General features: G+C 41.4%; 2 protein-coding genes across 3 annotated transcripts; one reads left to right on the forward strand and one right to left on the reverse strand.

The window, feature by feature from the left end:
* The first annotated feature begins 3,699 nt into the window (after window positions 1-3,699).
* LOC139374186 (MFS-type transporter SLC18B1-like) lies at window positions 3,700-8,592 on the forward strand. The gene is made up of 14 exons (XM_071115199.1): window positions 3,700-3,934; window positions 4,277-4,419; window positions 5,305-5,400; window positions 5,598-5,671; window positions 5,796-5,943; window positions 6,256-6,412; window positions 6,749-6,885; window positions 7,086-7,187; window positions 7,304-7,395; window positions 7,496-7,591; window positions 7,742-7,816; window positions 7,920-8,013; window positions 8,269-8,318; window positions 8,465-8,592. The coding sequence occupies exons 1-14, from the start codon at window positions 3,892-3,894 to the stop codon at window positions 8,520-8,522; spliced, it is 1,365 nt and encodes a 454-aa protein (XP_070971300.1). The 5' UTR covers window positions 3,700-3,891; the 3' UTR covers window positions 8,523-8,592.
* Window positions 8,593-10,839: 2,247 nt separating this feature from the next.
* LOC139374984 (Abelson helper integration site 1) lies at window positions 10,840-27,953 on the reverse strand. 2 transcript variants are annotated; one of them, XM_071116289.1, is made up of 27 exons: window positions 27,860-27,953; window positions 27,412-27,479; window positions 27,148-27,284; window positions 26,384-27,009; window positions 25,986-26,140; window positions 25,562-25,751; window positions 25,120-25,312; window positions 24,893-24,988; window positions 24,611-24,796; window positions 24,162-24,311; window positions 23,767-23,899; window positions 22,727-22,850; window positions 20,484-20,713; window positions 20,217-20,323; window positions 19,955-20,073; window positions 18,248-18,378; window positions 17,830-17,970; window positions 16,604-16,794; window positions 16,446-16,491; window positions 16,315-16,367; window positions 16,033-16,150; window positions 15,418-15,476; window positions 15,160-15,228; window positions 13,180-13,342; window positions 12,826-12,950; window positions 12,325-12,404; window positions 10,840-11,494 (listed from the first exon to the last, which is right to left on the reverse strand). In XM_071116289.1, the coding sequence occupies exons 2-27, from the start codon at window positions 27,419-27,421 to the stop codon at window positions 11,302-11,304; spliced, it is 3,825 nt and encodes a 1,274-aa protein (XP_070972390.1). In that variant the 5' UTR covers window positions 27,422-27,479; window positions 27,860-27,953; the 3' UTR covers window positions 10,840-11,301. The 2 variants fall into 2 exon arrangements, with proteins under 2 accessions (XP_070972390.1, XP_070972391.1); XM_071116290.1 differs by having other exon boundaries at window positions 10,842-11,494; window positions 27,853-27,921.

Consider the following 27,953-nt stretch of genomic DNA (forward strand, 5'->3'; position numbering starts at 1 on the left):
TGATTATACTGTGTCCTGTAACACGGGACTGTCGGTGTAGTTCTGTGCTGGACAAGACAGGATAATAGGGCTATGAGATACATTTTAGTAAGCCTCACAACAAAGCTTTTTAGTAGGTACGTTTCTCTTACTTACCGTATATATGCATTGGATTTAAAAACTGCCCTTGGAGATGTGCAATTTTTCAAATGCGTGACTAAGATTGCAGGTTATAATGGTCATAAGAAAAGTAAGTGCAATGTTGGACAATGTTGAAATAATGTATTGTGAGAGAGGAGACCATGTTGATTGTGGAAAGACAACGCGATGAGTTTGAAAGTAATAGAGTTTATTTTGATGTTATTTCTAAGATCACTTCTATGAAGTGATCCTAGGAATATCATCGTTTTCCGTAAATGTTTTTGTAGGACCTAGAAATATCCACATTTCCATTATGTAAACGTTATTGTAGGACTACATACCCTCATATGACATAAATTGTAACACATTCATAACTAAATTGTAACATGTATGTTATCAAACCGTTCTGCCCATCATTTCATTTGGTTGAACCTATGAAAAAAATGTCATGCATGTGTAAATCATTCATCAAAATCATCAAATGCATGGTTCATGTATCTGGGGAAAAATGCATACAGTAGATATCCCACCTGCTGACAGATCCGTCAACTTATGTTAAACCCTGCAAGAAAATGAAAGGCTCTCCTTAATTTAATGTTATGGTGTATAAGCTTGGTTGGCTCTGTGTTTTAGTCACTGGGTGTGGTTATGATTGCTACTTGAACATTGCATTTGAATGTAAAGTGCTTTGCCTCCTTGGAGTTTCTGCTGCTGCTTTTGATAGATATTGTCTGCATTGTTGCTAATAGTGTGTCACTTGGTACTGAAGACATTGAAGTTATCATTTTTTACATTTTCAGATTTTAATTGGATTTGATTGACTAATTAATTTGTGAATATGTTATTCAGTAATTAACATTTGTCTTATGCTGCTTTATCTGAAAGTACTGTAACTTCCAAAATAATGGAAACACTTGAGTAAATGAGGGATACGAAGTATATTGAAAGCAGGTGCTTCCACATAGTTGTGGTTCCCGAGTTAATTAAGTAATTAACACCCCATCATGCTTAGGGTCTGGCATACAAATGTTGGGGAGGCCATTATTTTGGCTATCATGGCTGTGTTATGACAATTCCCCCATCCACAGGGCACGAGTGGTCATTGAATGGTTTGATAAGCATGAAAACCATGTAAACCACATGCCATGGCTGTGTCAGTTACCAGATTTAAACTCAATTGAACACTTAGGGGAGATTCTGGAGCGGTGCCTCCCTCCAGCATTTGCCGTGTTTCGCCCACCAAGCAAAGAGTTTTTTGTATGGAGGCCAATGAGAGTGTCGAATTTGGTCAGCAAAAAAATGTATGGCTTCTTTACTACTTGAGGTTTATAGACGTTTCGTAATGGTTAAGTTGTTACGAGTGTACTGATATAAGTAGGACACGTGACATCTCGCCAACATTGAGAAAAAACACTTTGTATCTGAGTTGTCTCGAGTTGGCTATGGATATTCATGGCATGAGGCTAATAGCATAGCATCTCTTGCCATTGAATACAGGAGGTTAAAAACGATTACAATAGTGAGATGTATCCACCAATCCAACGAAAGGATAGGCGGGAGCTAGACAGCCCGCCATGCCGCTTTATGGACAATGACTCCCATTGTTATGGCAGGGATACATGTATATTGTTAGTATACACATCATTTTTGGCAGTGCTTGAGACAGCGTTTTCCACCACAATCAACCAAATTATGGAATTTCTCACAGAAGAATGGTGTCGCATCCCTCCAATAGAGTTCCAGACACTTGTAGAATCTATGCCACGGTGCATTGAAGCTGTTCTGGCTCGTAGTGACCCAACGCCCTTTTTAAACACTTTATGTTGGTGTTTCCCTTCTTTTGGCAGTTAACTGTATATCTGCAGGTTATGTGAGGATTCAACTATTCAAATCAAATCAAATGTATTTCTAAAGCCCTTCTTTACATCAGCTGATATCTCAAAGTGCTGTACAGAAACCCAGCCTAAAACCCCAAACAGCAAGCAATGCAGGTGTATAAGCACGGTGGCTAGGAAAAACTCCCTAGAAAGGCCAGAACCTAGGAAGAAACCTAGAGAGGAACCAGGCAATGAGGGGTGGCCAGTCCTCTTCTGGCTGTGCCGGGTGGAGATTATAACAGAACATGGCCAAGATGTTCAAATGTTCAAAGATGATCAGCAGGGTCAAATAATAATAATCACAGTGGTTGTCGAGGGTGCAACAGGTCAGCACCTCAGGAGTAAATGTCAGTTGGCTGTTCATAGCCGATCATTCAGAGTATCTCTACCGCGCCTGCTGTATCTAGAGAGTTGAAAACAGCAGGTCTGGGACAGGTAGCACGTCCGGTGAACAGGTCAGGGTTCCATAGCCGCAGGTAGAACAGTTGAAACTGGAGCAGCAGCACGGCCAGGTGGACTGGGGACAGCAAGGAGTCATCAGGCCAGGTAGTCCCGAGGCATGATCCTAGGGCTCAGGTCCTCCAAGAGAGAGAAAGAAAGAAAGAATTAGAGAGAGCATACTTAAATTCACACAGGACACAGGAGAAATACTCCAGATATAACAGACTGACCCTAGCCCCCCGACACATAAACTACTGCAGCATAAATACTGGAGGCTGAGACAGGAGGGGTCGGGAGACTGTGGCCCCGTCCAATTATTCAATGCTTAGCATTGTTACTCTACTGTGTAATACAGCAATACTTCAATGCTTATTATTATCAATACAGACAGTGTGTGTGGGTCATTATGAATCAGCATCACCACCTAAAATAATATTATTTTGTTGCCTAAATGGATTTTTATTTTATTTGAAATCTTATACAATTATTTTGTCCAGTTTATATATCAGATAATATATCATACATTAAAATATAGGCCTACCACCCGATGTTCAAAAACGTAATAAAATGTAGAACACTTATGTCTATGTCTATTCATTGTGTGTGTGTGTGTGTGTGTGTGTGTGTGTGTGTGTGTGTGTGTGTGTGTGTGTGTGTGTGTGTGTGAGAGAGAGAGTAGCCAGGTCACCCGTGATACAAGTCAGTATTCAACATCCAGCCATGTCCGACGTCGACGGGGAAATGACGTGAAAACTGGCCACTAGGGGCAACAGTGATATAAATTAGTTTTTGACATTTCAATATTTTTTTACATATTTAACTAGGCAAGTCAGTTAATAACACATTCTTATTTACAATTACGGCCAAGGAACAGTGGGTTAACTGCCTTGTTCAAGCGCAGAACGACAAATGTTTACCTTGACAGCTCAGGGATTCAATCTAGCAATCTTTCAGTTACTGACCCAAAGCTCTAACCACTAGGCTACCTGCCGCCCCAGGTAGCCTATCCCAAACCTTAACCGTTACTTTAACCATTCGGAGTTAATACCTAACCTTAAAGTGTGGTAGTTAATGCCTAAACTTAAACATTCTGATTTAAATCCTAAACTGTGAGACGTGAGACTGTGAGAGCTTCAGCCACTCCATTGTGTTAGTGCACTCCCTTAAGGACGGGATTTATCGAACATCAGGAAGACACCCTACTCACTCAACGAGTCAGTTCACAGTCACAACTCTAGATTTAACAGTGCAACTCTCTAAACACGCTGTTTTTGACGAGCGCCAGCGCCGAACTTTAATTTATGGATTTAACCAGCCAAGTTGTGACGCATTTGGTTTCCCTGTGTTGTTAACACGTTATGAAGCCACATCTTGTCGTCTATTTGTGTAACAGGAATTTTAATCTAGGCATTTGTGACTTGAATAACAATCCGGATCGGGAGTATAATTTAATATGAATGACAACAATATGGATTCTGATCAAGTTCAACAAACAGGTTGGTGTCATTATATAGAATAGATTATATACATTGCCGTTTTTCTAATAATAAAACATTGTTTCTGAGAGTTTATTTCTATAAATGTCTAGTTTCAAATATCATTAAAACTTTGTAATTCAGCGAATGTAATTCCTACCACTACATATATTGGAAATGAGCTGCATTTTTCATTGAACAGTTGTTACATTGTTAACATGTTTTGTTTTCAGTCGGACTCTGACTGCAATTATGTAGTCTAATATGGCTTTGTGTTATGTTCTAATTAAAGGAACATAACAGTTTACTGCGTGATTGACTGATTGATTGATTGATTCATTATTTGATCAATTCATTCTTTAGATGGCAGCACATCAGAAGAATCAATAAGTAGTCCTAATCAAAGGATGACAAGATATCAGATCCTCACATTGATATCAATGGCATCTGTCAACTTCAGCTCAATGATCTGCTACTCTATACTGGGGCCATTCTTCCCCAACGAGGTAATGTTCAATACCAACCATTTTATTTCTTCATTGCCTGTGAAACAGGCTATGCTGTCTGAGCAGTAATGCAGAATTATTATGCAGAATCATGATTTCTTTATTCAGATTATAGAATAAATTGTCACGTTGCCAATGGAGAAAATAGCCTACAAAACAGAAATGACAAATGTTAAAGTTCACTCTTAATTTTCTTGGTTGGATGGAAGATATTATTGTTTAAATGATTGTGTGTGTATCATGTGATGGACTTGAGAAAAGCCCCAGAGGGCAATGATGTGCCGTACAATGGACACTCACACATCAACACAGGTCAGATGATAGGCTGTCCAGTGGACATATGCATTTCAGTGACCAAAGAGTAGTCTATTGTGACTGACTGAAATCTCTGTTATAAGGCCTAGGCTATATAATGGTCTCAGAATAATGACATAACCAACGTAATAAAGTCATGACGACTGAAATGATAGCCTGTGGTAGGTATAACAAAAACTCAAGTAACGGCACAAACCTTCACGGGTGAGTTTTCCAACACAACATCAGATCATCTTCGGCGTGAATATCATTGTTTGTCTATTGCCTACCAATTGACCGGAGCTGATCTTTCTGCTTTTGGGAAACTCACCCCAGATGATCAAACTGTGGCTAGTGATAGACTGACCCGAAACAACACTTTGAGTCACAACTGTTTCATAAAGTCAGCTGTTATGACTGTTGCCCAATTTTGTGAAGCACATGCCCTCGTCTTCCGGAAGGAAAACCACTTCTTGTACACAATCTTAACAAGTTTTTTTTTTTCAGCAATTTTTTTGCAGTATTTGTATGTTTGATTATTGTAATGCATTGATAGTACAGGACCATTATGTATGAATTGTTTCTACTCAGGCCATGAAAAAAGGAGCCAGTCAGACTGTCATCGGACTTATATTTGGCTGCTATGCTCTGTGCAATCTGATGGGCTCTTTAGTACTGGGTAAATATGTAAGTATTTGGAATTACTAGGCTATGTACCAAATGACACCCTATTCCCTATGTCGTGCACTACTTTTGACCAGACTCGTGGGGAATATGGTGCCATTTGGGAGGCACACATCCTACGTCTAGTCATCAGACTACTCTGCTTGCAATATGACTTGTCACACACACGTAACACATGGCTCCTCTCTCTGTCCTTTCAGATTGTCCAGATCGGGGCAAAGGTCATGCTAATTTCAGGCTTATTCGTATCATCGGGGTGCACCATTCTCTTTGGGTGAGTAAGTTATCCATCAACAGACACTAGCCAAAGCACATTTCTAAGTGCCCTCTTCAACATTTTACTGAACTTGGACAAATACATATTTTCGTCTAAAACTTTTCCCCTTCTTGTTTTGCAGCTTACTCGACCGAGTTCCCGAGGGAGCTACGTTTATTACTTTGTGCTTTATCATAAGGTCTGTTGATGCTCTGGGCTTCAGTGCTGCAATGACTTCTTCTTTTGCAATTTCGGCAAAAGTTTTCCCCAACAACATAGCAACTGTTCTGGTGAGTTTAGTCAACCAAGCCTTGTGTACGGGTCTTGCCTGGTATGTTATGTGTAGGCAATAGACACCATGCTCAAACAAAAAAGCATTATGGTTTAGGTTGTTAAAATGTTTTGTATCCCAAAAGTTTTCCCCTATTCGTGTTGTGGCTGTCTGAAAGCCTCCTTAGCAACAGGCATCGTGACTAGTTCCTCTATTTGGTCGTAATGATATGATGATACAATTGGATTCTGTTTGGAATTGTAAACAAAAGCCTGTGGGTACGAGGTAAAACTGCATGTGGACGTTTACTGTGTTGAATTTGTCTTCTCAGGGTAGTTTGGAGATCTTTACAGGGCTGGGTCTGATACTGGGACCACCAATAGGTGGATGGCTGTATCAGTCTTTTGGATACGAAGTCCCTTTCATGGCTCTGGGATGCTTTCTATTTCTTATGGTCCCCTTCAACATCTACATCTTACCAAGCTTTGGTAACTGTTTATTCATGAACTTTTAACTAATAATCATCTGTCTATAAACTCGTTTTTTATTTTTTATTTAACTAGGCAAGTCAGTTAAGAACAAATGTTTATTTACAATGACGGCCTACCCCAGCCAAACCCAGACTGCGCCACACTATGGGACTCCCAATCAAGGCCAGATGGAAGGCAGCCTGGATTCGAACAAGGGACTGCAGTGACGCCTCTTGCATTGAGATGCAGTGCCTTAGACCACTGACACTATTTAGTATTTTTTGGGGGGGTTAAATGATTCTTGTGATGATATGTTGTGCGAAATTATATTAATCTGTTTTTTCCACTGTTCAGCTGCTGATCCTACCAAGGACTCCTTCTTCAGGCTGTTCACACATCTGAAGATAGTCCTCATTTGCTTTGCCATATTCACCCTGAGCTCTGGACTTGGCTTTCTGGATGCAACCTTGTCCATATATGCCATTGATAAGGTAAAGCCAGGTGTATACCATGGTAGGGGTGAATTCCATTTCAATTCAGTTTACTTAATGAATTGACTGAACTGGCATTTTCCAAACCCTGGTATAATTGAAGGCCTCATATTTGAAAATGCATTTCAAAATGTGATTGTTATGTCTAGTAGGATGGACCTCGATACCTTAATATGTTTCTCCTTTGTTTCTACATGTAGTTTGACCTCTCTCCAGGTTATGTGGGTCTTCTCTTGCTTGGCCTGTCGTTGCCTTACTGTCTGGCCTCACCTCTGCTTGGTATCGTTAGTGACAGGTTCCCTGTGAGTACAGTTAACCCAACACTATACCAACCAATGCCAGTGGTGTATCGAAGTCACAACTTCTCTTTTACACACATAGACAATAATGTGATTTTACCTTCTGGTTGTGTTTCCAGTCCACAAGGCCATGGTTGATGGTGCTAGGAGGCTTGTCTACAGCAACTGGTTTCTGGTTCTTAGGTCCTGTCCCCATTCTGCAGATACAGAGGTCCGAATCTGTTATTATCAGTGTGAAATGCACTATTATTACTATACTTGTACTACTATTATACTAACAATAAGAATTATACTTTTTTTTGTCTCTTTAGTCAGCTGTGGCTGTTGGTCTTCATGCTGGGTGTCATAGGATTCTCTCTAAGCATGATTGCCATCCCCACCTTCCCTGAAATACTCAACTGTGCATAGTGAGATTACCATTTACATACACACCAGGGCACGTACACACACACATATATACTATATTTACAATGTCCACTTTCACTTAGAAAAACAGGTGTCATCATAGTGCATGAGGTGCAGGACACGGAATAATATTGATCATTTTCCGATGGCAGTGAAAATGAATTTGAGGAGGGGCTGAGCACTCTCGGACTGGTGTCTGGATTGTTTGGGGCAGTGTGGTCCATTGGGTATGTGCTTAAAGTATTTGTCATATCAACTCTCTGAGGTATGATTTAAAGGTTTGAGTTTGGAGATATGAATCCTAAACAAAGGTGTGTTTTATTTGTTCAGTATGTTTTGTGGTCCAACGCTCGGTGGCGTCACCACACAGCAGCTGAGCTTTGAGTGGGCTGCTTCTGTTCAAGGAGGCCTGGCCTTTTTAGCCGTAAGTATGGCTATTTACCTATCCTATTATACACACTTCGAAACTGTCAGTCCTGCCTCGACACTAATGACGCTACGGATGGGTAGCTCAAATTACTGTGCTAAATTGCTTGCTTTGACATCAACACATCATGCTAGTTAGTGAGAGGTATTGAGGTCACATGGATTTTATTTTATTTTCCACATGGGTCTTAGCCCTGGGCCAAGTAAAAAACTGGGATGTCTGAATACAACTAATGTGCCCTCCTCTCCTCAGGCTTTCTTTCTTGGTATATATTTTCTCTGTCAAGGAACACGACAAAGAAGGTAATGATTCCATCATATATTTTGTTTATTAACATTAAAAAAAAAAAAATAGAAGAGAAATGTTGAGAAAGTCATTTGAAAAGAGTAACCGGTCCGGAGAAATGTTTATTTGTCCCCGATTTGCTTTTATATGTTTGGATCTAAAGGGCTCCTCAGATCAAGAGGAAAATACCTTCAGATGAACGTACCCGTCTTCTGTCCTGAACAACGATCATCTACCAGGAACATGTACAGTGAGAGATGGGTACCAAACAATAAACACCACTTCTTAAAATATTATGTGTGTGTATTGCTAGAGATTGAGGTGGGCATGCATTGTATTGCTAGAGATAAAACAGAACAATGAGAAAGATATTTCACCAGATGTATAAATGTGAAGCATCCGGTTGGCGTTTCCACTCATTACCAAACATGGTGGTGAGAGGAAGCCCAGTGGCCGGGAGTGGGAGAAGATGGAGCGAGGTGGATTTTGGCCGACATTCTGCAAATCTTCTCTTCGATGAAACATTTGATCTCATTACAGTTTTCTGTTTCCAAAACTGTTACGAACAGAGTGGACTACGTTTGGTAGACTTTACCCTTTGCCAAAGTTTTAAAAAATTGCATTATTTAGGAGTGCAAGGGCAAATTTCACAGAGTAGATGTTCCCTAACAGAAATATGTAAATACATGCTAGAACGCACCAATAGGCTCTCGCTAGCTTTTGCTTGGCTATGCCCATCTCACTTGTTCTGCCCACTATGATTAATTTGCTTACATTGGAAACAACAGGCTGTGCTCTATCCCGGGATAGTTATAAAAAATCTTTGGTGATAATGTAGTGCATTCGGAAAGTATTCAGACCCCTTTACTTTTTCCACATTTTTGTTACTTTATAGGCTTATTGTAAAATGTATTAAATAAAAACATTTCCTCATCAATCTACACACAATACCCCATAATGACAAAGCAAAAACAGGTTTTTAGACATTTTTGCAACAAAAAACAACAGATATCACATTTACATAAGTATTCAGACCTTTTACTCAGTACTTTGTAGAAGCACCTTTGGCAGCAATTACAGCCTTGAGTCTTCTTGGGTATGACACTACAAGCTTGGCATACCTGTATTTCTCCAATTCCTCTCAAGCTTTGTCAGGTTGAATGGGGAGCATTGCTTCACAACTATTTTCAGGTTTCTCCAGAGATGTTCGATCTGGGCTCTGACTGGGCCACTCAAGCACATTCAGAGACTTGTCCCGAAGCCACTCCTGCGTTGTCTTGACTGTGTGCTTAGGGTCGTTGTCCTGTTGGAAAGTGACCTTTGCCCAAGTCTGAGATCCTGAGCACTCTGGAGCAGGTTTCCATCAAGGATCTCTCTGTACTTTGCTCCGTTCATCTTTCCCTCGATCCTGACTAGTCTCCCAGTACCTGCTGTTGAAAAACATCCCCACGGCATGATGCTGCCACCACCTTGCTTCACCGTAGGGATGGTGCCAGATTTAGCAAAAATCTCTAAAAACCTGTTTGCGCTTTGTCATTATAGTGTATTGTTATTTAATCAATTTTAGCATAAGGCTGTAACGTAACAAAATGTGGAAAAATTCAAGCGTCTGAATACTTTCTGAAGGCACCGTATATTAGCAGCCAGACAGTGAATATATATCTATATACACTACAGAGGTGCTAAACGTGGACTGTAACTTGTATTAAAATGTAAAACTAAGAGGATGATACTACACAGATTGACTTCTCATTTGTTGTCATAGAGTAGCACTAGCAATCCAAACAAAAGCAGTTCAGTTTGCATTATGCCAATATCAAAATAAGACCTGTGTATACTTACTTGAACTGTCAAGGACCTCAACAAGCTGTGGTAAAGCTTTGGAACTTTTTTGAATGAGCTTTTAGCAAGTTATTTCAAAACGCCATTTACTTAGGAATAGGTGAATGGTTCATAAAATAATGTTTACTTAATGACAATCAATGGGCATTTATCAGTTGGCAATGTAAACATGTACCCATTGAAATGCAGTACTATGTAAATGGATCTCAATTATTTGTCTGAACAGTGGGGTCAGAACACAATGTGTATAGCTATTGACCTCCTTCAAGGTTATGTAGATTGCCCATTGACCAAAATGACTGTATCCACTTGTCAAGTGATCATAACTGTGGTTCATTCAAGTACACCAAACTATTTGAAAATATGTAACTAATGTAATCTTAGACCTTTGTTACAGTCTTGTAGTTACATGCCTTTGGTGTTATTCCAATGTGTGCTTCTGCTCTCTTAAACTCCTATTTACAATAATGGCATTAGGAGAAATCTAGGTACCTTTTTCCTCACTGACTGCAGAGTTCCAAATGACATTAGTCTTGTCAAATAAAATAGGGAATTCATAATAAAAGATAACAGATTTTGTCTACTATCTGTGTTTGAGATAGTTTTGTATCACATTCAAAGAGATAATTATTGTTTATATGTATTTAGCTATATGTACCATACGTTTCGAACAAAACAGATTTTCCTCACTCATAACACATTTCAAAGTTGTTATATTTAACATAATCACTGCGGACATATTTAAAGATATGACTAGCAACTGTCATTTTCTGTAATTACAGAAATACATATACAAACAATTCACTTGGCAACTATTTTTAATTGTATTGGTGACACTTTGGTGATCACGACTTTCCTCATCCCTTTAAGCTATAAAAATAAAACTGTAGGTTTTATTAAGTATATGCCTTTCTTATAGCTCATAACAAACAGGTTACAGAAGTCAATCAATGCATTACTCCAATAAATAGGATAAAAACAGCCAAACATACAACATCTCTCCAGGACTGATACTACATTATAGGACATAATAGTAAACTTTTTAAAATTCAGATGTTCTAAAATATGTTTTTTTATCAATAGTTATTCGGACATCATTTAAAAAGTATTACATTATAAAACGGCTCTTAGTGTACCATAGGTCATAGGTCCATGGGTCTAGGTATCGGGCTCCAAGGCTCTGTTAGACTGTCCTCTCCTGGGGCTGGGGGGCAGTGGTCTGCTGCCTGCAGCATTGGCCCTCCTCTTGGTAGATGACGTTCCTGGGGCATCAGGGTCGGAGAATGTGGCCGGTGGTGGTGATGACGGAGCTTCTAACTTCTTCACTAACTTCTTTTTCTTCTTCTTCACTCTTGAGAAATATGGGGGAAAAACACATTGGCCTGACATTAATTTATATATATATATATATATATATAAAAATACAAAAAAAAAAATAATAATTTTAGGAAGGGGAACTGGCAAGAGGTCAGCAGGAAGTAGTCAGTCAGCATGACCATAAAATACAAGAGCACATACAAGGAAAATACATTCCAAACAATTACAGCGGTCGACAACATTTCAGTCAATCAGAGTTTTAAACTCACTCAGAGATACCCTCTTGCCCAGTTCAAAGTATTTCGTAGCTCTCTACAAGACCAAAAAGCATTATGGGAAAATAATTGTTTCAGCTTTACAATATGCTGTCTAAAACTTAGTTCAAATGCCTAGATACTATTTCAAATCAGTGAGTCATCATCAAACAATCATAATTCACAGTTAAAATCTGCAAGTGACTCCATTTGTTGAGAAAGTTGTTTGAGAATGTCATCAAATGCATCAGATTTTCCATTTCTTCCTATATCATACAGTGTAATAAGGGCAGGCCCTAAAATGGAACCTCAAGAGACCCCTTTTGTAAGCTGTCAAAAGTCTGATTTCATGCCCTCCAGTGCCACACACTGGTTCCAAAACGAACTCTCTGACAGAACACAATCTAACACGTCAGCACTTAAACCAATTGTATGTCATCTAATAATGCATCTCGTATAATGTATAAGCTATTATGTATCTAGTAAGTTCATCTTCTTCCCATTTTCTCACCATGTGGTTAGAACACGAGTGTACAAAATGAACTCAGGGATGATATCGGAGCCACTGCTGTGACTTATGAGGACTGTTGCTGTGAGGAAGAGGACTTACTTGGTGGCAGCAGGCTGCTCAGGGTCTGTGTCCAGCTCAGAGATGAACTTGAGTTCCCCAGAGACAACGGCAGCTGACACCTGTGAACGGAGGGAGAGTATTCAAAGAAGAGAAGGTACAAGGAAATGAACAGTAATTCCTACAACCTTGGTTCCCCGAAGAAGGGGAACGAGATGATCTCTAGGTTGAAGATGACAAAGGTTAAGACAACAGGATTCTAATAGCCCATAACTCTTTGAAACAATGAGACTAGCTATGCTAGTTAGCAACGGCGCTAATAGTTAGCAACATCGCTGGTCCCAGATTTGTGACGACGTTGTCTTAACCTGTCGATTTTCGACCTAGGATGAGCCAAGGACTGTATTGGTGGAGGGGATGTCTGGGTAAATTCTAAAATAAATCATCAATCAATGACTTTATTTGAAGTACCGTTCTCCATCAGAACCAAGAGACACTTTAGCTACACCACACAACGATCGCTGAAACAGAACCCAGCCTTACCTTGGTAGGTGTCAACCTCCCATCTGATTGGTCAGTCCGTTCAGAAGGGGGGACTGATAGGTCGGTCTGTTCAGACAGGGCAGACTGTGCCTTTAGGGCCTGAGACAGCTCCTCGTTGTAATCCCCTGGGGCAGACGAGAGAAATAGCTCAGCAACAAACAACACATCCATACAGACTTGACTTTATAGGCTCCATATCCACATGGGTTCTTTTTCATTGTCCTGTGTGGCTGAGTTGGTAAGAGTATGCTAGCAACACCACGGTGGGTTTCCCATAAGGATTAAGTTGCTTTGGAGAACGATGATAAGTGCATATATTATATTAATGTGGAAAATATATAAAGCTCTACTTACGCTCTTCCGCCACATAGGTAGCTGGGAAGTATCCCTGCTGTCCGTTAGCCAGGCGTCCAAACCACCAGTTGTCGTTGTCTTTGTAGAGCACATGGATGACATCACCACGCTGTACCGTTAACTCATCTGACCGGGTAGCACTGTAGTCATACAAAGAGACAACCTGACAGAAAGAAAGAGAAATTAAAAGGATTTAAGAATGGTTGACCATGGTTTTAAAATAACGGATCATTTTAAATTGTCATATTTGATTGTTGGGTATAGAGAGTACAGTCACATGGCTTGGACTCGAGTCAGACTCGAGTCACAAATATGATGACTTGCAACTCGACTTTAACACCAATGACTCGTGACTTAACTTGGACATGAGCCTTTTGACTTGATACCCTCCCCAAGCCCAAATATAAAAAATGATGCTGTTAAAAAAAGTGTGCAGCGCATCAACTCTTCATTTAACGGATTACAGTTTGAATCGGACAGCAGCCGGCGGGTGAATTCAGATGGAGCCCTTGGAAAGATGATACCCAAATTATTATTTTCAGATATAAAGACTACGCTGTATCAACGGATTGCAACTTGCAAAACATGCGGGAAGAAAATGACAGACGGAGGCGCAACAACTTCAACTGTGTTCGACGTTTGAAGCTGCACAAAGAACGGTAAGTCGTGGCTAATATAGCCGACAGCTATATAATTTATAACTTTACTAGTGTAGCATGTAGGCTAACATAACGTTAAATCAATGAGCCTCCACACAGTTAGTCAGTGCAGGAACGTGATCATTGCACCCAAGATTGAGCTACAAATGGCTAGGCAATTGGTAGCCTAAATCCTGACTGATGTTACTGCTGTTCGTAAAACCATTGACATACGTTAGCCTACTGTAACCACACACAGAGAGGGGGTGGGTGTGTGTTTGCTAAGGTTGGGCGATTGGGGGGGGGGGGGGGGGGGGGGTCTTTCTCATGGCTACTGATGGGGTCAAATTTGGGTCATGATAAGGGCTGCACCAATTGTATTATAATAATTAATTATGCTTATGTTGTATTAATAGAAGGGGAAGGGTTATAAGACTCTCCCCCACTACATTTATAGGGTCCATGACTACAGACAAACCTTATAATGTATATATTGTTAAAAATGGTTTCACAGTTCTTTTCTAGTCTCTGCCTCTTATAAAGAAAAGGTCAGAGATATGTGAGTTATTGCATGGGGTATGTGAGAAAGCACTTCAAAGATAAACACAGAACCATGTTGGGGAGTAAAATATTTGAGAGACTAGTCAGACATACCACTATAAATCAACTTGGGGAGTGGACATCTATTGCTGAGCCCTTAGAAAACACTGGAACTATTGTATATCTCTTGCAAGTTTGTATAGCTGTGTATGCATGGGCTTGGTCTGAGGAGCAGAAGGTAATGACGTATGCAGTGACATCACTAGGGCTGGACTTCGGGCTTAATAAAATAACTTGGGACTTTTTCTATTTTGCAGAACTCAGGAGAGACATCAGTTGTATGTGTGATGTTTGATCTTTGACTTCTGTCTACAGCTGTATTTTGATTAAAATGTTTATGATTTATAAGTGCACATTTTGAGTGTTCCTTATTTGTTAAGTAAATAAAATGGAGCACAGAAAAATGGAACCAACACTACCCATGTATTTCCATGGAAATATAGAGTTTATTTGGAAAGTAATAAATATGCATATTTTTAAAAGCATTCATGATTTGTGTAAATGTAATATACTAACTATTACTCTTGTTAAAAATATGAAATGGTATTACATTTGGTGAAGAGCACATTATGACTTGTTTAGGACTCGAAACTCAAAGTTTAGGACTTGAGACTTGACTTGGGACTTGAGTGCTAAGACTTAGGACTTACTTGTGTCTTGTAAAACAATGACTTGGTCCCACCTCTGGTATGTTCTTATAATGCATACAGTTGTCAATGTTAGAATAAAAACAGGAACTTACCGTTTGCTGAACTGGTACCAAGGAATCTGCGTCCACTCTAATGGCTGTAGACAGATGATCAGGGAAGCTCTGAGGGAAGAAAGGGAATGCTCCTAAACTTCCATTCCATATTCAACTTCATGTGTTACGTCGCTTTCTTTCAGATAGATAAAGAAAATATTCAGCCCACAAGACTAAAATAAAGTTACTGTTAAAACCCAATAAAATACACATAAAAGGAAGCAACGATAATAGCATAACATTATAACGATGCCTTACAGTCTGTAGCCTGAGAGATGGAGCTCTTCCTAGATGCTGGCCCACTGGGCTGAAACCACCTGCAAACAGAAGAGAAAGAAGAGAAAGGAAATACCAGATGAATATATTAACATCTAAGACCTCAAAGCATACATTATCGTAGAGGTGTGAACACCTACGGACAGCGTTGAAGACAAGGAGAGGCCCGTCTTGGTCTTTATGTACAGTGAACATGCTGCTCTGTAAGATCCTTAACAGCTCTAGTGAGTCTGGGAATGTTGCGTTTTTGGTAAATCCTTCCTTTGCTTTGTTGTTGAAATGTCTGGCCAAAGCTCTCATTCTGCATGAATGTGTCCTTAAGCTCATTTGGGTAAACGGACCTCAATTCTTACAAATTATTGACGACACAGTGGTTCGTTCACAGAGCTGCTTAGACTCATAGGCCCTGTAACAGTAAAATCTGTCTCCTTCCCTTCATCTGAACTGACAGGGAAAAACTTGACAGTTGGAAGCTCATCTTTAGGCAGGCTTTCACCTGGTCAGATCTTTTAGAATAAGGATCAGGGTAATGAAGGCCAGGAGGCGAGGAGTGGACCGATTTTTTTTCAGAGAAAGGGCATGTCTAGAGCCACTCACGGTTCTGGGAGGTGAGAGTTGCCTGGGGGATGAACTGAGCTCCGAGGGAACTAGACAGCTGCAGTTTGGAGTGTGGTGACAGGAGGGATGGAGGAGGCAGGGACGAGTTCAAGCTCATCTGAAAACAGCAGAAGAATCATTCATTTTCCATTATTACAGGGAAACTGAAATGTGTTCTGCTATATCCCAACCCCTCCAGACAACACACATACACACAGAGGTTGGTGGACAATAAAACGGTTCATTTTAAGGGCTTACAGAGTTAATGAGAGTACTACTTACTGGGCCGGCTTCCTGAGATAGGCTCCTCCCCATCTGATACATGCCCGCTTTATCTACAAACCACAAAAACATGTCAAACAAATTTCAACATATTGTCGCATAAACATACCAATATCATTGTTAAAGCATACCTTGCTCATACAGGTGTTCCACAACAGAGGAGCTCCGAGATGGTTCCTACAAAAACATGAGTAAATTCTAGTTAGGGTAAATCATTATGCAAACTCAGTTTGAGGTCAAAATATCATTCACGTTTTTAAAACTAAATCAAAACAAGATTTGTACTCACTAGAACAGAGTCCAGTTTATCTTTGACACGCTGCATCTTCATAGACAGTCTGGCTGCTCTGGCGAAGCAGTCCATGGCTGCTCCGGAGGTGTCCTGGAATGTTACTGGGTCGGATGTGTTCCTGAACATCTTAGTGTCGGCTGATCCAGACCTGCTGTGGCCCTTCAGACTCTCCACCTCCAGCTGGGCCGCTGAGAAGAAACAGAGAGAGAATGTGTTTTTGTTTTGTCTTTATTGTGTGTATTCCATCAGGGACCACGATGGAAACAAGTATAATTGCTTTAACGTGTTACCCCCCCGTGTTGTACTCAGCTCAACCGTTTCCCAATAAATCAATCAGATTTTCCTCTCAGTCCACAAAACAGACAAAAATACTCATCCAGTCTACCCAATCTCAAGGCCTACCATTTTCGAACATCCCAAAACAGACTAAGTTTACACAAAATATTCATAAGCCTATAAACCAGGGGTGTCAAACTCATTTTGCCCCGGGGCCGCATTCGGTCTTCAACGAGGTCCGGAGGGCACCACAACATTTTTTTATTTTTCCTCGCTGTCAAGATTACCAAAACATTGTCCTCTATCCATTATTTGGGGAATTTTCAATGCTCCCTGACTATCTAGTGTCCATTTCTGTGATTAATAGCGAGCTGGGAAGAGCTGGAAAGTATAAGAATGAGGTAGGTCCATTATAATTTCTACACAGTTTTGATTTGGTTTTAGTCACCCCTGCTATAAACAGTCAAATGGCTCCTACACTAATGACTCAAGTTGTGTGGAATCAAGACTTAGTAACGCCAGAGACATCCCACTCCCTAATTTATTCTGATCGAGGCGGTGCCACTCTGGTCTACTTATTGGCCCCCGTCCCGCGGAGGGGATGCTCCAGACCAAGACATCTCACTGGCAAATGTTTTCTGGGTGGGATGAGAAGGGAGGGGACAATAAGTAGACCAGAGCCAGTTGTTACCTCACTCACGTTGGAAAGCATGCCCACCTACACAGAGAGGGAATGCCCACCTACACAGACAGGAGCATTTAAACAATTTTACAATGGTAAATGGCTTGAGTGAACTATCTTTATTTAACCACCATCTTTGGTAACGCCACTGTCCTCTTACAATACAATTATTTGAATGCTCTGAGCAAGGTACTCAGGCACAGCTGAGTGTTCCTAAGACCTTCTCATTGCGTGATCGATCTCAGTACAATAATGAGCTGCTCACCTCTGCGGTCGTACAAGTAGACGTGCACAGGCTGGTTCTGACCGAAGGCACAGAAGGCCACCATGTTCTCATGAGGGTGGAAGCTTACACCACGGAGGGCTGTGGGGTAACACAGCTCCGAGTACACCGCCACCTGGTCACCTGGTAGATGCAGGCACAAAACCAGCAGTTATTATTGATCATAACAACAAAACAAAAAAAACAACGCATGCACTTAGCTAGAGACAGTTTCCCCAGATACAGATTTAAATTAGTCCTGGAACAAAAAACAATTTCAAAGGAGATTATCCTTTGAGCAGGTTTTTTAGTCCAGGACTATACTTAATCTGGATATCGGGAAACTGTCCCTAAGTGCATAGATTATTAGTTTGTGTCTAAATTCATACTGGATGATCAGATGTGGCTGTCTTGTCCTCACCTGTTTCTGCGTTCCACACGTAGGCCATTCCATCCTCGCTGCCTGAGAAGATGAAGCTCCCACAGGGTGTGAACGTGCTGTGGATCCTCTCCCTGTAGTTAGTGGCACCTGTGTATTTCTTCACAGCCAATCTGCAACAACACACACACACAAACACATTTTAGAAGTCTGTACATTAGATCAATAAAAGGACATGGAAACTTACTTGAGTTGTGGCAATACAGAACTACACTCACCGGATAGTTTATTAGATACACCCAGTTCACAAAAATGGATTGCTCCTACAGACAGTGAGTCACGTGGCCGTGGCTTGCTATATAAAGCAGGCAGACAGGCATCGAGGCATTCAGTTACTGTTCGATTGAATGTTAGAATGGGAAAAATGAGTGACATAAGCGACTTTGAGCGTGGTATGATCGTCAGTGGCAGGCGCGCCGGATCCAGTATATCAGAAAAGGCCGCCCTCCTGGGATTTTCATGCATGGCAGTATAGGAACATTTTGAAGATAAATACACAACACAGAGGATGAGAGGACGAGAGTACTAGAGTACTAATGGTCAATAGCGATTTGTAAATAGGAGTTGGGTTTCAGTTCAACAGCCGTTAAGGATCTGTGGAATGTCACTCCTGAACTCAGAGCGACGTGTGCTACGTTGTCATGGGTCTATACATTGAGTCGGGGGCAGGATACTTGTTATTTGGCCATTGGCCAAGTTGTCCTGCAAGGACTTCTGATTGGTCAACCCCAGGCTAGGGTAGGGGGTTATAAATGACATCCTGTTCCTTTGTTCAGTGGAGAAAAGCTGAGGAGAGGGGAGACTGAACATCTGAACATCTATCTCTCAGCATAACATCTTGATTTGTCCTTCTCAAATAAACCTATTTTTCTCCCCCTGATTTGCTTTGGAGTTCGTGCTATTGAAAAATAACATCAATTGCCAACAGCAGTGTCTAGGGTTCACCGAGAATGGTGCGACAAACAAAAAACATCCAGTCAGTGGGCGAAAACAGCTCGTTGATGAGAGGTCGAAGGAGAATGGAAAGAATCGCTGTGCAAGCTAACAGGAGGGCCACAAACTGACAAATAACGGTGCAGTACAACAGTGGTGTGCAGAACGGCATCTCTGAACACACAACTCATTGATCCTTGTCACGGATGGGCTATTGCAGCAGAAGACCACACCGGGTTTCATTCCTACCAGCTAAAAACAAGAAGAAGCGTCTCCAGTGGACACGCGATCACCAACACTGGACAATTGAGGAGTGGAAAAACATTGCCTGGTCCGATGAATCCCAGTTCCTGTTGTGTCATGTTGTTGGCAGAGTCAGGATTTGGCCTAAGCAGCATGTGTCCATGGACCCCATCCTGCCTGGTACAGGCTGGTGGTGGTAGTTTAGTGGTGTGGGGAATGTTTTCCTGGCACATGTTAGGTCCCTTGAGCAACGAATGTTTTTCTGACACATTGTAGAATCCATTCCCTGAAGAATTCAGGCTGTTCTGGAGGCAAAAGGGGGTCCGACCCGACAATAAATAAACCTGATAAACTGGTACACCCATTTAGTATCGGGTCGGACCCCCCTTTGTGTATATCGATCATAATAACATGTTGGGAACAAGTACAAAGATAGTGAACATTTTTGTACTCAGGGCACCATTGCGAATGAGGCTCTGGTCTCAATTGGGCTTTAAAAATATATATATTTACACTCTGAGATCCATCACCCTGACAACGCTGTCTTTGGCATGGATCAGTAGACGGCGACCATTAGGATGGACCTCTAACGTGTTGATGGGAAGCCCACTCAGGTCACTCTCTCCTATCTCCTGCAGGACAAAATAAAGTATTAATCCAGCTCTCCAATGTGAATGACTGAATAGACTTCCTTGACCCCCAGAGGGGACATTGTCACCAGCATAAGATACATTTTGGGTGAACATTTTATGCAATAAAATTATTGTTCTCAAACCTTCTCAATCTTCCAGTGACGACACGGTCTCTGATGCAGACTGTCATCAACCGACGTCCTCCACACAATGATGAACCCAACGTTGTCCGCAGAGAACATTCGGTTTCCTGAATAAATATACAATAAACACATTACACATCCACCAAATGCCATGAATAGATACTCTAGCCAGGAACCAAAAAAACTGTTATTCTCTAACAGAAAGAGACTGCTGGAGTAAAAAGTGCTTCATAAAAAATTTGATTGATTGATTTACTGATTCCGTACCTTCGGAGTCGAAACACAGAGCGTTGATGAAGCTCTTGTGACCCTCGAACTCCTGGAGCAGCAGTCCGTTGACATCTTTGACGTTCACCCTCCAGACCCTCACCAGACAGTCGTACCCAGCCGTCACCACCATGCCCTGGGCCGCAGGATGGTACTGAGCACAGTAGACAAACGACGGGTGGGGGAGCACCTTCTGGGCGATGGCCTGGAGCCTCTGCACGTTCCACACTCTACAAGAGACAATTGAGAGGGTTGAGAGGGATCATAGTGTTGAATAATTAAATCAGGATATCAGACATGTCAAAGAAGAGAATGCAAGTGCTGATGATGTACGGAGTGCTAAACTTGCTGAGTAAACTCACCCTTACTTATACCCACCGTGTCCTCATGTTACTGAGCGTACTACACCACACATCATTGATACTGAACAAAAATATAAACTCAGCATGCAACAATTTTTACTGAGTTACAGTTCATATACACAAAAGTAGTAGGGCTGATTACCAACAAAGACGAGACAGCCTACAGGGAGGAGGTGAGGTCCTCACCTCCCTAGGTGTGTGGTGCCAGGAAAATAACCTCTCACCCAACGTCAACAAAATAAAGGAGATGATCGTGGACTTCAGGAAACAGCACAAGGAGCACCCCCCTATCCACATTGACAGGACCGTAGTGGAGAAGGTGGAAAGCATCAAGATCTTCGGCATACACATCACTGACAAACTGAAATGCTCCATCCACACAGACAGTGTGGTGAAGAAGGTGCAACCTTTTTTTAATGTTAACTTTCACTGCTATGCAGATGACACACAGCTGTACATTTCAGTGAAACATGGTGAAGCCCCAAACTTGCCCTCGCTAGAAGCCTGTGTTTCAGACATAAGGAAGTGGACAGCTGCAAACTTTCTACTTTTAAACTCGGACAAATCAGAGATGCTTGTTCTAGGTCCCAAGAAACAAAGATATCTTCTGTTGAATCTGACAATTAATCTTAGTGGTTGTACAGTCGTCTCAAATAAAACTGTGAAGGACCTCGGCGTTACTCTGGACCCTGATCTCTCTTTTGACGAACATATCAAGACTGTTTCAAGGACAGCTTTGTTCCATCTACGTAACATTGCAAAAATCAGAAACTGAAACTGTCCAAAAATGATGCAGAAAAATTCATCCATGCTTTTGTTACTTCTAGGATAGACTACTGTAATGCTCTACTTTCCGGCTACCCGGATAAAGCACTAAATAAACTTCAGTTAGTGCTAAATACAGCTGCTAGAATCCTGACTATAACCAAAAAATGTGATCATATTACTCCAGTGCTAGCCTCCCTACACTGGCTTCCTGTCAAGACAAGGGCTGATTTCAAGACTTCCTGTCAAGACAAGGGCTGATTTCCACCCACCCACCCACCCACCAACCGGGGAGCCAGGCTGACCCAATCAGTTTTTCCCCACAAAAGCGCTTTATTACAGACAGAAATACTCCTCATTTTCATCAGCTGTCCGTATGGCTGGTCTCAGATGATCCCGCAGGTGAAGAAGCTGGAAGTGGAGGTCCTGGGCTAGCGTGGTTACACATGATATTCGGTTGTGAGGCCGGTTGGAAGTACTGCCAAATCCTCTAAAATGACGCTGAGGGCGGCTTATGATTGAGAAATGAACATTACATTCTTTGGCAAAAGCTCTGGTGGACATTCCTGCAGTCAGCATGCCAATTGCATGCTCCCTCAACTTGTGGCATTATGTTGTGTGACAAAACTGCATATTTCAGAGTGGCCTTTTATTGTCCCCAGCACAAGGTGCACATGCGTAAGGATAATGCTGTTTAATCAGCTTCTTGATATGCCACACCTGTCAGGTGGATGGATTATCTTGGCAAAGGAGAAATGCACACTAACAGGGATGTAAACAAATTTGTGCACAAAATTGTAGAGAAATAAGGTTTTTGTGCATTTGGAACGTTTCTGGGATATTTTATTTCAGCTCATGAAACATGGCCCAACTCTTTACATGTTGAGTTTATATTTTTGTTCAGTATATTATACAGTATATTGTGCATGCGCCATTAGAGGCATTGTGCCTAGTGCACACATGCCCCCTAGAGGAGCTATGTGGGTATGACTTCAATCCATTATATTAGTGACAACACATACACAAATATATCCTAAGCATCAGCGTAATCTAATCGAGGCTCCATGTTTATCCTTCCCAGGCAGGGTATATTTGAGGTACAGGTAGACCATTTACCTGACGGTGCCATCAGAGGAGGAAGACAGGAGGCTCCAGTCGTCTCTGGACCAGCAGAGATCATACACGATACTGAGGTGGCCGTTGAAGGCAGCCAACACCTTGCCTGAAGGAATCTCATACACTGAGAAAAAAAAACGATGAGATAACTTCAATAATAAAATACAAAAATTCACACCTGTTTGGGGTAAGCACACAGAATTCATTCCTCAAGTGAATCAATCTCCTTAGCTCAGTGTAAGTGACGTTTTAGGGTGTTTTCACACTTGCAACAAGGCACCAAAGATATACTGCAAAACATTTGGCAAAGCAATTACACTTTTTGTCCTGAATACAAAGTGTTATGTTTGGGCCAAATCCATTACTGAGTACCACTCTCCATATTTTCAAGCATATGTTATAGATATGCTTGTAATCATTAAGTACTGTGGAGTTTTTCAGGATAAAAAAAAAAATCTACGGAATGGAGCTAAGTACAGGCAAAATCCTAGAGGAAAACCTGGTTCAGTCTGCTTTCCACCAGACACTGGGAGATTAATTCACCTTCCAGCAGGACAATAACCTAAAACACAAGGCCAAATCTACACTGGAGTTGCTTACCAAGAAGACAGTGACTGTTCCTGAGCGGCCGAGTTACAATATGACTTTAATCTATGGCAAGACTTGAAAATTGTTGTCTAGCAATGATCAACAACCAATTTGACAGAGCTTGATGAATTTTTGAAATAATAATGGGCAAATGTTGCACTATCAGGATGTGGAAAGCTCTTAAGAGACTTACCCAGAAAGACTACAAAGTATTGACTCAGGGGTGTGAATACTTAAGTAAATGAGACATTTCTGTATTGCATTTCTAAAAACATGTTTTCCCTTTGTCATTATAGGGTATTGTGTGTAGATGGGCGAGAAAAATAATCTATATAATCCATTTTGAATTAAGGCTGTAACACAACAAAATGTGGAATAAGTCAGGGGGTATAAATACTTTCTGAAGGCACTGAGCACTAAGGTGGCTCTGAGTAGGGGTTTACAATGCTTACCTATGACGGGGAAGGCATCTCTGTCAGCACACGCAGCAGCCAGCTTCCTCCCGTCGTGGGAGAATCGTATCGTGAAACAACCCATCTGACCACCACGGAACGACAGTATGGGCTTATTAGGGATCCGGCACACCTGCAACACAAATACAACTTCATCAAATAACACATCTGGGGATAATTGATGGCATTTCTGGATTTCCCAGCAAACGCATGACCACCACAGGACGTTGTGTAAATGTTGTCTCAAAGTTGTGTTTCTCAACATGCCATCATGACTTTATAACAACAATTGGACAGCCCTTGAATTGGGTAGCAGTTAGATACTGTTCGACAACAGAACAGAGATAGAACAGAAAGTCAAGATTCTTAGAATATAAGTTCTTTAGTAAACAGACCTGGCCAGGCATTCTGCTCCAACGGAGCTCAGGTTTGTTGCCTAGAGGTTGTGTTATGGTTCTCCTGGTGATCTCACTCTGCAGCTCGCTAAAGGAAGTGGAGCCTCTCTCCTGCTGCAGGGCCATCATGGAGCGGATGCTAGGGTCCACCTACACAACAGACCAGCACAGTATATGGTCAAACCTCAACAGCCTAAAACAGCATTGGACCAAACCACAACTCACCCTTTGGGAAATAAAACAGCCCAAAACAGCAACTCCTTATGAATGAAGATTTGATTTCTACAACTAAACTGCTACTACTACTAACATACTAATAGATTACTATTATACTGCTGCTATTAGTATTATTAGCATTATCATCATAGTGGTGGTAGTGATAGTTTTGCTAAAGCAGACATATCAGTAACATGTTTGTGTAGTATGATTTCAAAGCAGTATCGACTTACATGATCAGGTAGTTTGAGGCCTTTCACAGTGATGTAGAGGGTGGATGTGTATCTGCTACGGGGATATCTCCTCCACCAGTCCACTACCTCAATGGTATTTTCTTGTCTCTTGCCCCGGGGAGGGGGACAGAAGAGCTGCAAACGCAGTTTACTGTCGATGTTCAGCACTCCGTTAGTGCCCACAAGCTGCAGGGAGCCGAGATGTAGAAATAAATTGTTACAAATCTCTTTTTTTCTTCAATAATGGATATTCATAACTGAAAATATTTCTAAATGCATTACCTTTAGAAACGCCCAGGCGATTTTTCGAAAACCTCGTTCATGTCTGTCGACGTCAACATTGGCTCTGGCTTCCTCCATGGTCATAAAATCCAGGACCTGAAACATATTTAAAAGACAATCTTTTCAAAATGGCCTTTAGGAAAAAGTTTTGAGTTTACATCTGGTTAATGCTTGACGTGTGTCAAGATATTGGTGTCACAAACCCATCCTCTTTTCATTATTTTTACCTCAAAAAAGAGCATAACTCTAGGGCCTTCATGGTTATCCTGGAGGAAATATCCAAAGCGCTCGTTGAAGATGATCTGCTCATCCCACTCTGGAACTGTTGATTTGTTCTTCTTGAAGTCAAAAGGCTGGGTGATGATGGGAAGGATATGCTCCACACTCTCCTGCTCGTAGAATGACGAGACCGGGCGGGGACTGCAAAATATGGAGAGGGACACAAAAATGATTTGATCACAATTCTCGTCACCACCAGTTTTTACGTTTGTTGTGACGGCAACATTTAACAATTAGCCTGGTTCCAGATTGGTTTGTTCTGCCAACTGCTATGGTCATAGTCAGATCGATTTAACCTGAATAACAGCACAAACAGATCTGGACCACCAAGCTAGTAACATCAAAAACCCACAATTAACAAAATCACAAACTAACAAAACCATTTCTCACCTGTCCTCTTTTTTCACATATTGCCCAGTCATCTCGTCAATAACGTGGATCTTGACCATGGGGTGTGAGACCAGCAGGTCAGTCTTCAGGCGATCTGTCCTGTGGATGTAGACTCCCAGGACCAGGTTGTCATCAAAGACTGGTCTCCGAGGAGTTTCAACAATCTCTGTATCACTCTCCTCCTTCACCACTACCACCAAGGAAAGAAGTGTTACTCAATGTTATTATCATGTTATTCACCTTTCAAGTAGAGTATTTTGTGCTTCCATATCTTCGTACCATAGTATCACACTAACTAATGTTACTGAAGATAGCAAAAACAAAACATCACACCAACTTTTCAAGAACAGCTTAGCCACATAATTCCTAACTGTTCATAATGCAAGTTGACCAGCTGAATGTTTTCTTAGCTTTTTATACCCACATTGTTTTATTTTTTTCTTCTTTTTGCCTTTTGATTTTAAAGATTCTAGTCTGTCCTCCTCGTCGTCCTCTTGGTGGCTTTCTTGGCTCTTCTCTTTGGACCTCTTCCTTTCAGTGACGTCGTCAGACTGGCTGCTCTGCAGATCTTCTATCATACTGTAAAACCAAAATGGAAAATAAATATGATAATCTATTCTATGGTATTAGTGGGTAATTTAGGTTTATAGCCTGGTCCCAGATCTGTTTTTGCTTTTTAGCCATCTTCTATGGACATTGTTATGCCAAGAATATGTCCATAAAGGTTGACAAGATAGAACAAACAGATCTGGCTCGGTCATTTACAGCTTTCTTCCAGGTTCATGTAAACCTCACTAGTTATCCTGTAAGACTCCTACACACCTCGTCTCCCTCTCCGAATCCAATGACGACCTCAGCTTCTTCTTCTTCTTCTTTGCACCTTCATTGTTTAATGTTACTACTTCCTGAGTGGCAGCGTTGGTCTTGTCTGTTGTTGACTTCTTGTGTACAGTCTTCTTCACAGTAGCCATCTCCTCTTCCTGTGCCATCTGCTTCTGGTACTCATGAAGTAACTCATCCTCAGCTTCCACCGCAACCTCACCCTGGACCCCGGACACCTCCTCTCCTCCTTTGCTGTTCCCTTTCTTACTCTTTCTCCTCTGTATATTCGCAGGGTCTTCCGACTCTAAGGAGGCCTTGGATTTGGGTGTTTTGGCATTTCCAGCAGTACTATCAGTCTGGTCGATTTGAATGATATAACTGTCCTCCTGCTGCACTGGGGCTGGAGGCAGCTCCCTTTTACTTTTCCTCTTCCCTTTGGTTGGTTGCTCCTCCTCATCCTGGTTCCCATTGTTGTTGTTGTTGACCTTCTCTGTTACCTCCCTCTCCCTACGCTTGTTCTTGGTGAAACGAGGGCTGCCCTGTTCAGCGTGGTAGGTGTTCTGATGAACAGTCTCATCGTCCTCTAGGTCTTTCACAATGTCAAGGTTTTGTTTCAAAGTTTGGAGCTGAACGAGAAGAGGTAAGAATAGGTAAGAATACACATTTATGTGCATGGAAGTTAATTTTACAGAGACCATGCACAACACATATTGTGAAAGTGATTTCAGCGCCAAACCTTCTTGATCTGACCTATTCCAACTTACCACAATACTCTCCTGCTCTGGCTGATCTGGGCTCTTCTTCTTCTTCACTTTTTTCTTCTCCAATGTAGCCGGCTCAGTGTATCTCTTGAAGACCTCGTCAAATCTGGCCCTGGTTTTAGCTCGGGCTTCACTCTCACCTAGAGAAGAAATATAGTGTGCTACTCTGTTTACTTTATTCATAAGGCCAGGTATTAATTTATTAACCATACTATGTAGCTACAATACAGTCAATGTTTGGAAAATACTGCAATTGTGTGTACTCACCTGCTGGCATTCTCGAATGCTGAAGTGACACTCATTCTGCATGCAAAGGGCCAAGGGAGACTTTCCTCCTAAAAAATGCAAGGCAGCAGACTAATCAGATAGCTAATTTAGCTATCTAGTTAGCTAACAATACAATGGTATGGGTCTGACTGCAAACAATTGAACTTTTCTAAATTGTATTTGAACAATATGCAAGCCTGCCTAGTTAGTCCATTTTGACCAGATGGGTTAGGCCTATTCAACTGATGACAACAAACATAGCTAGCTGAATAGCTAGCTTGCCGTTATAGCTAAATTGCTAACGTTACTGACATTAGCTCATGCTAGCTAATCTGGCTAGCTAGGGTGACCACAATGATGCCAAACTTAGCGGTGTTTTGCAATATTGTTTATTTACGTGAATGTACATGCAGACTAACATCGACAACCTGAAAAACATACAATTTACCACAATATTTGAGTAAACGATTGGGACAACGCCACTGGCTCCGTTGCGATGGTTTCCAAAACAACAACAGCAGTGATAGGGTAAAAATATTGTG

This window comes from Oncorhynchus clarkii, chromosome 19 (genome assembly GCF_045791955.1).
Source record: "Oncorhynchus clarkii lewisi isolate Uvic-CL-2024 chromosome 19, UVic_Ocla_1.0, whole genome shotgun sequence".
NCBI lineage: Eukaryota > Metazoa > Chordata > Actinopteri > Salmoniformes > Salmonidae > Oncorhynchus > Oncorhynchus clarkii.

What these genes read in the sequence shown, in the direction of transcription:
- LOC139374984 (XM_071116289.1), bottom strand. An exon ending in GAGTTATGCTCTTTTTTGAG is followed by an intron (nt 24,989 to 25,119) that starts GTAAAAATAATG and finishes AATATGTTTCAG; the next exon opens with GTCCTGGATTTTATGACCAT. An exon ending in TCTGTGTTTCGACTCCGAAG is followed by an intron (nt 20,324 to 20,483) that starts GTACGGAATCAG and finishes ATATTTATTCAG; the next exon opens with GAAACCGAATGTTCTCTGCG.
- LOC139374186 (XM_071115199.1), top strand. Translation starts at nt 3,892, where the DNA reads ATGAATGACAACAATATGGATTCTGATCAAGTTCAACAAACAG. An exon ending in CCCATTCTGCAGATACAGAG is followed by an intron (nt 7,396 to 7,495) that starts GTCCGAATCTGT and finishes TTGTCTCTTTAG; the next exon opens with TCAGCTGTGGCTGTTGGTCT. An exon ending in GAAATACTCAACTGTGCATA is followed by an intron (nt 7,592 to 7,741) that starts GTGAGATTACCA and finishes TTCCGATGGCAG; the next exon opens with TGAAAATGAATTTGAGGAGG.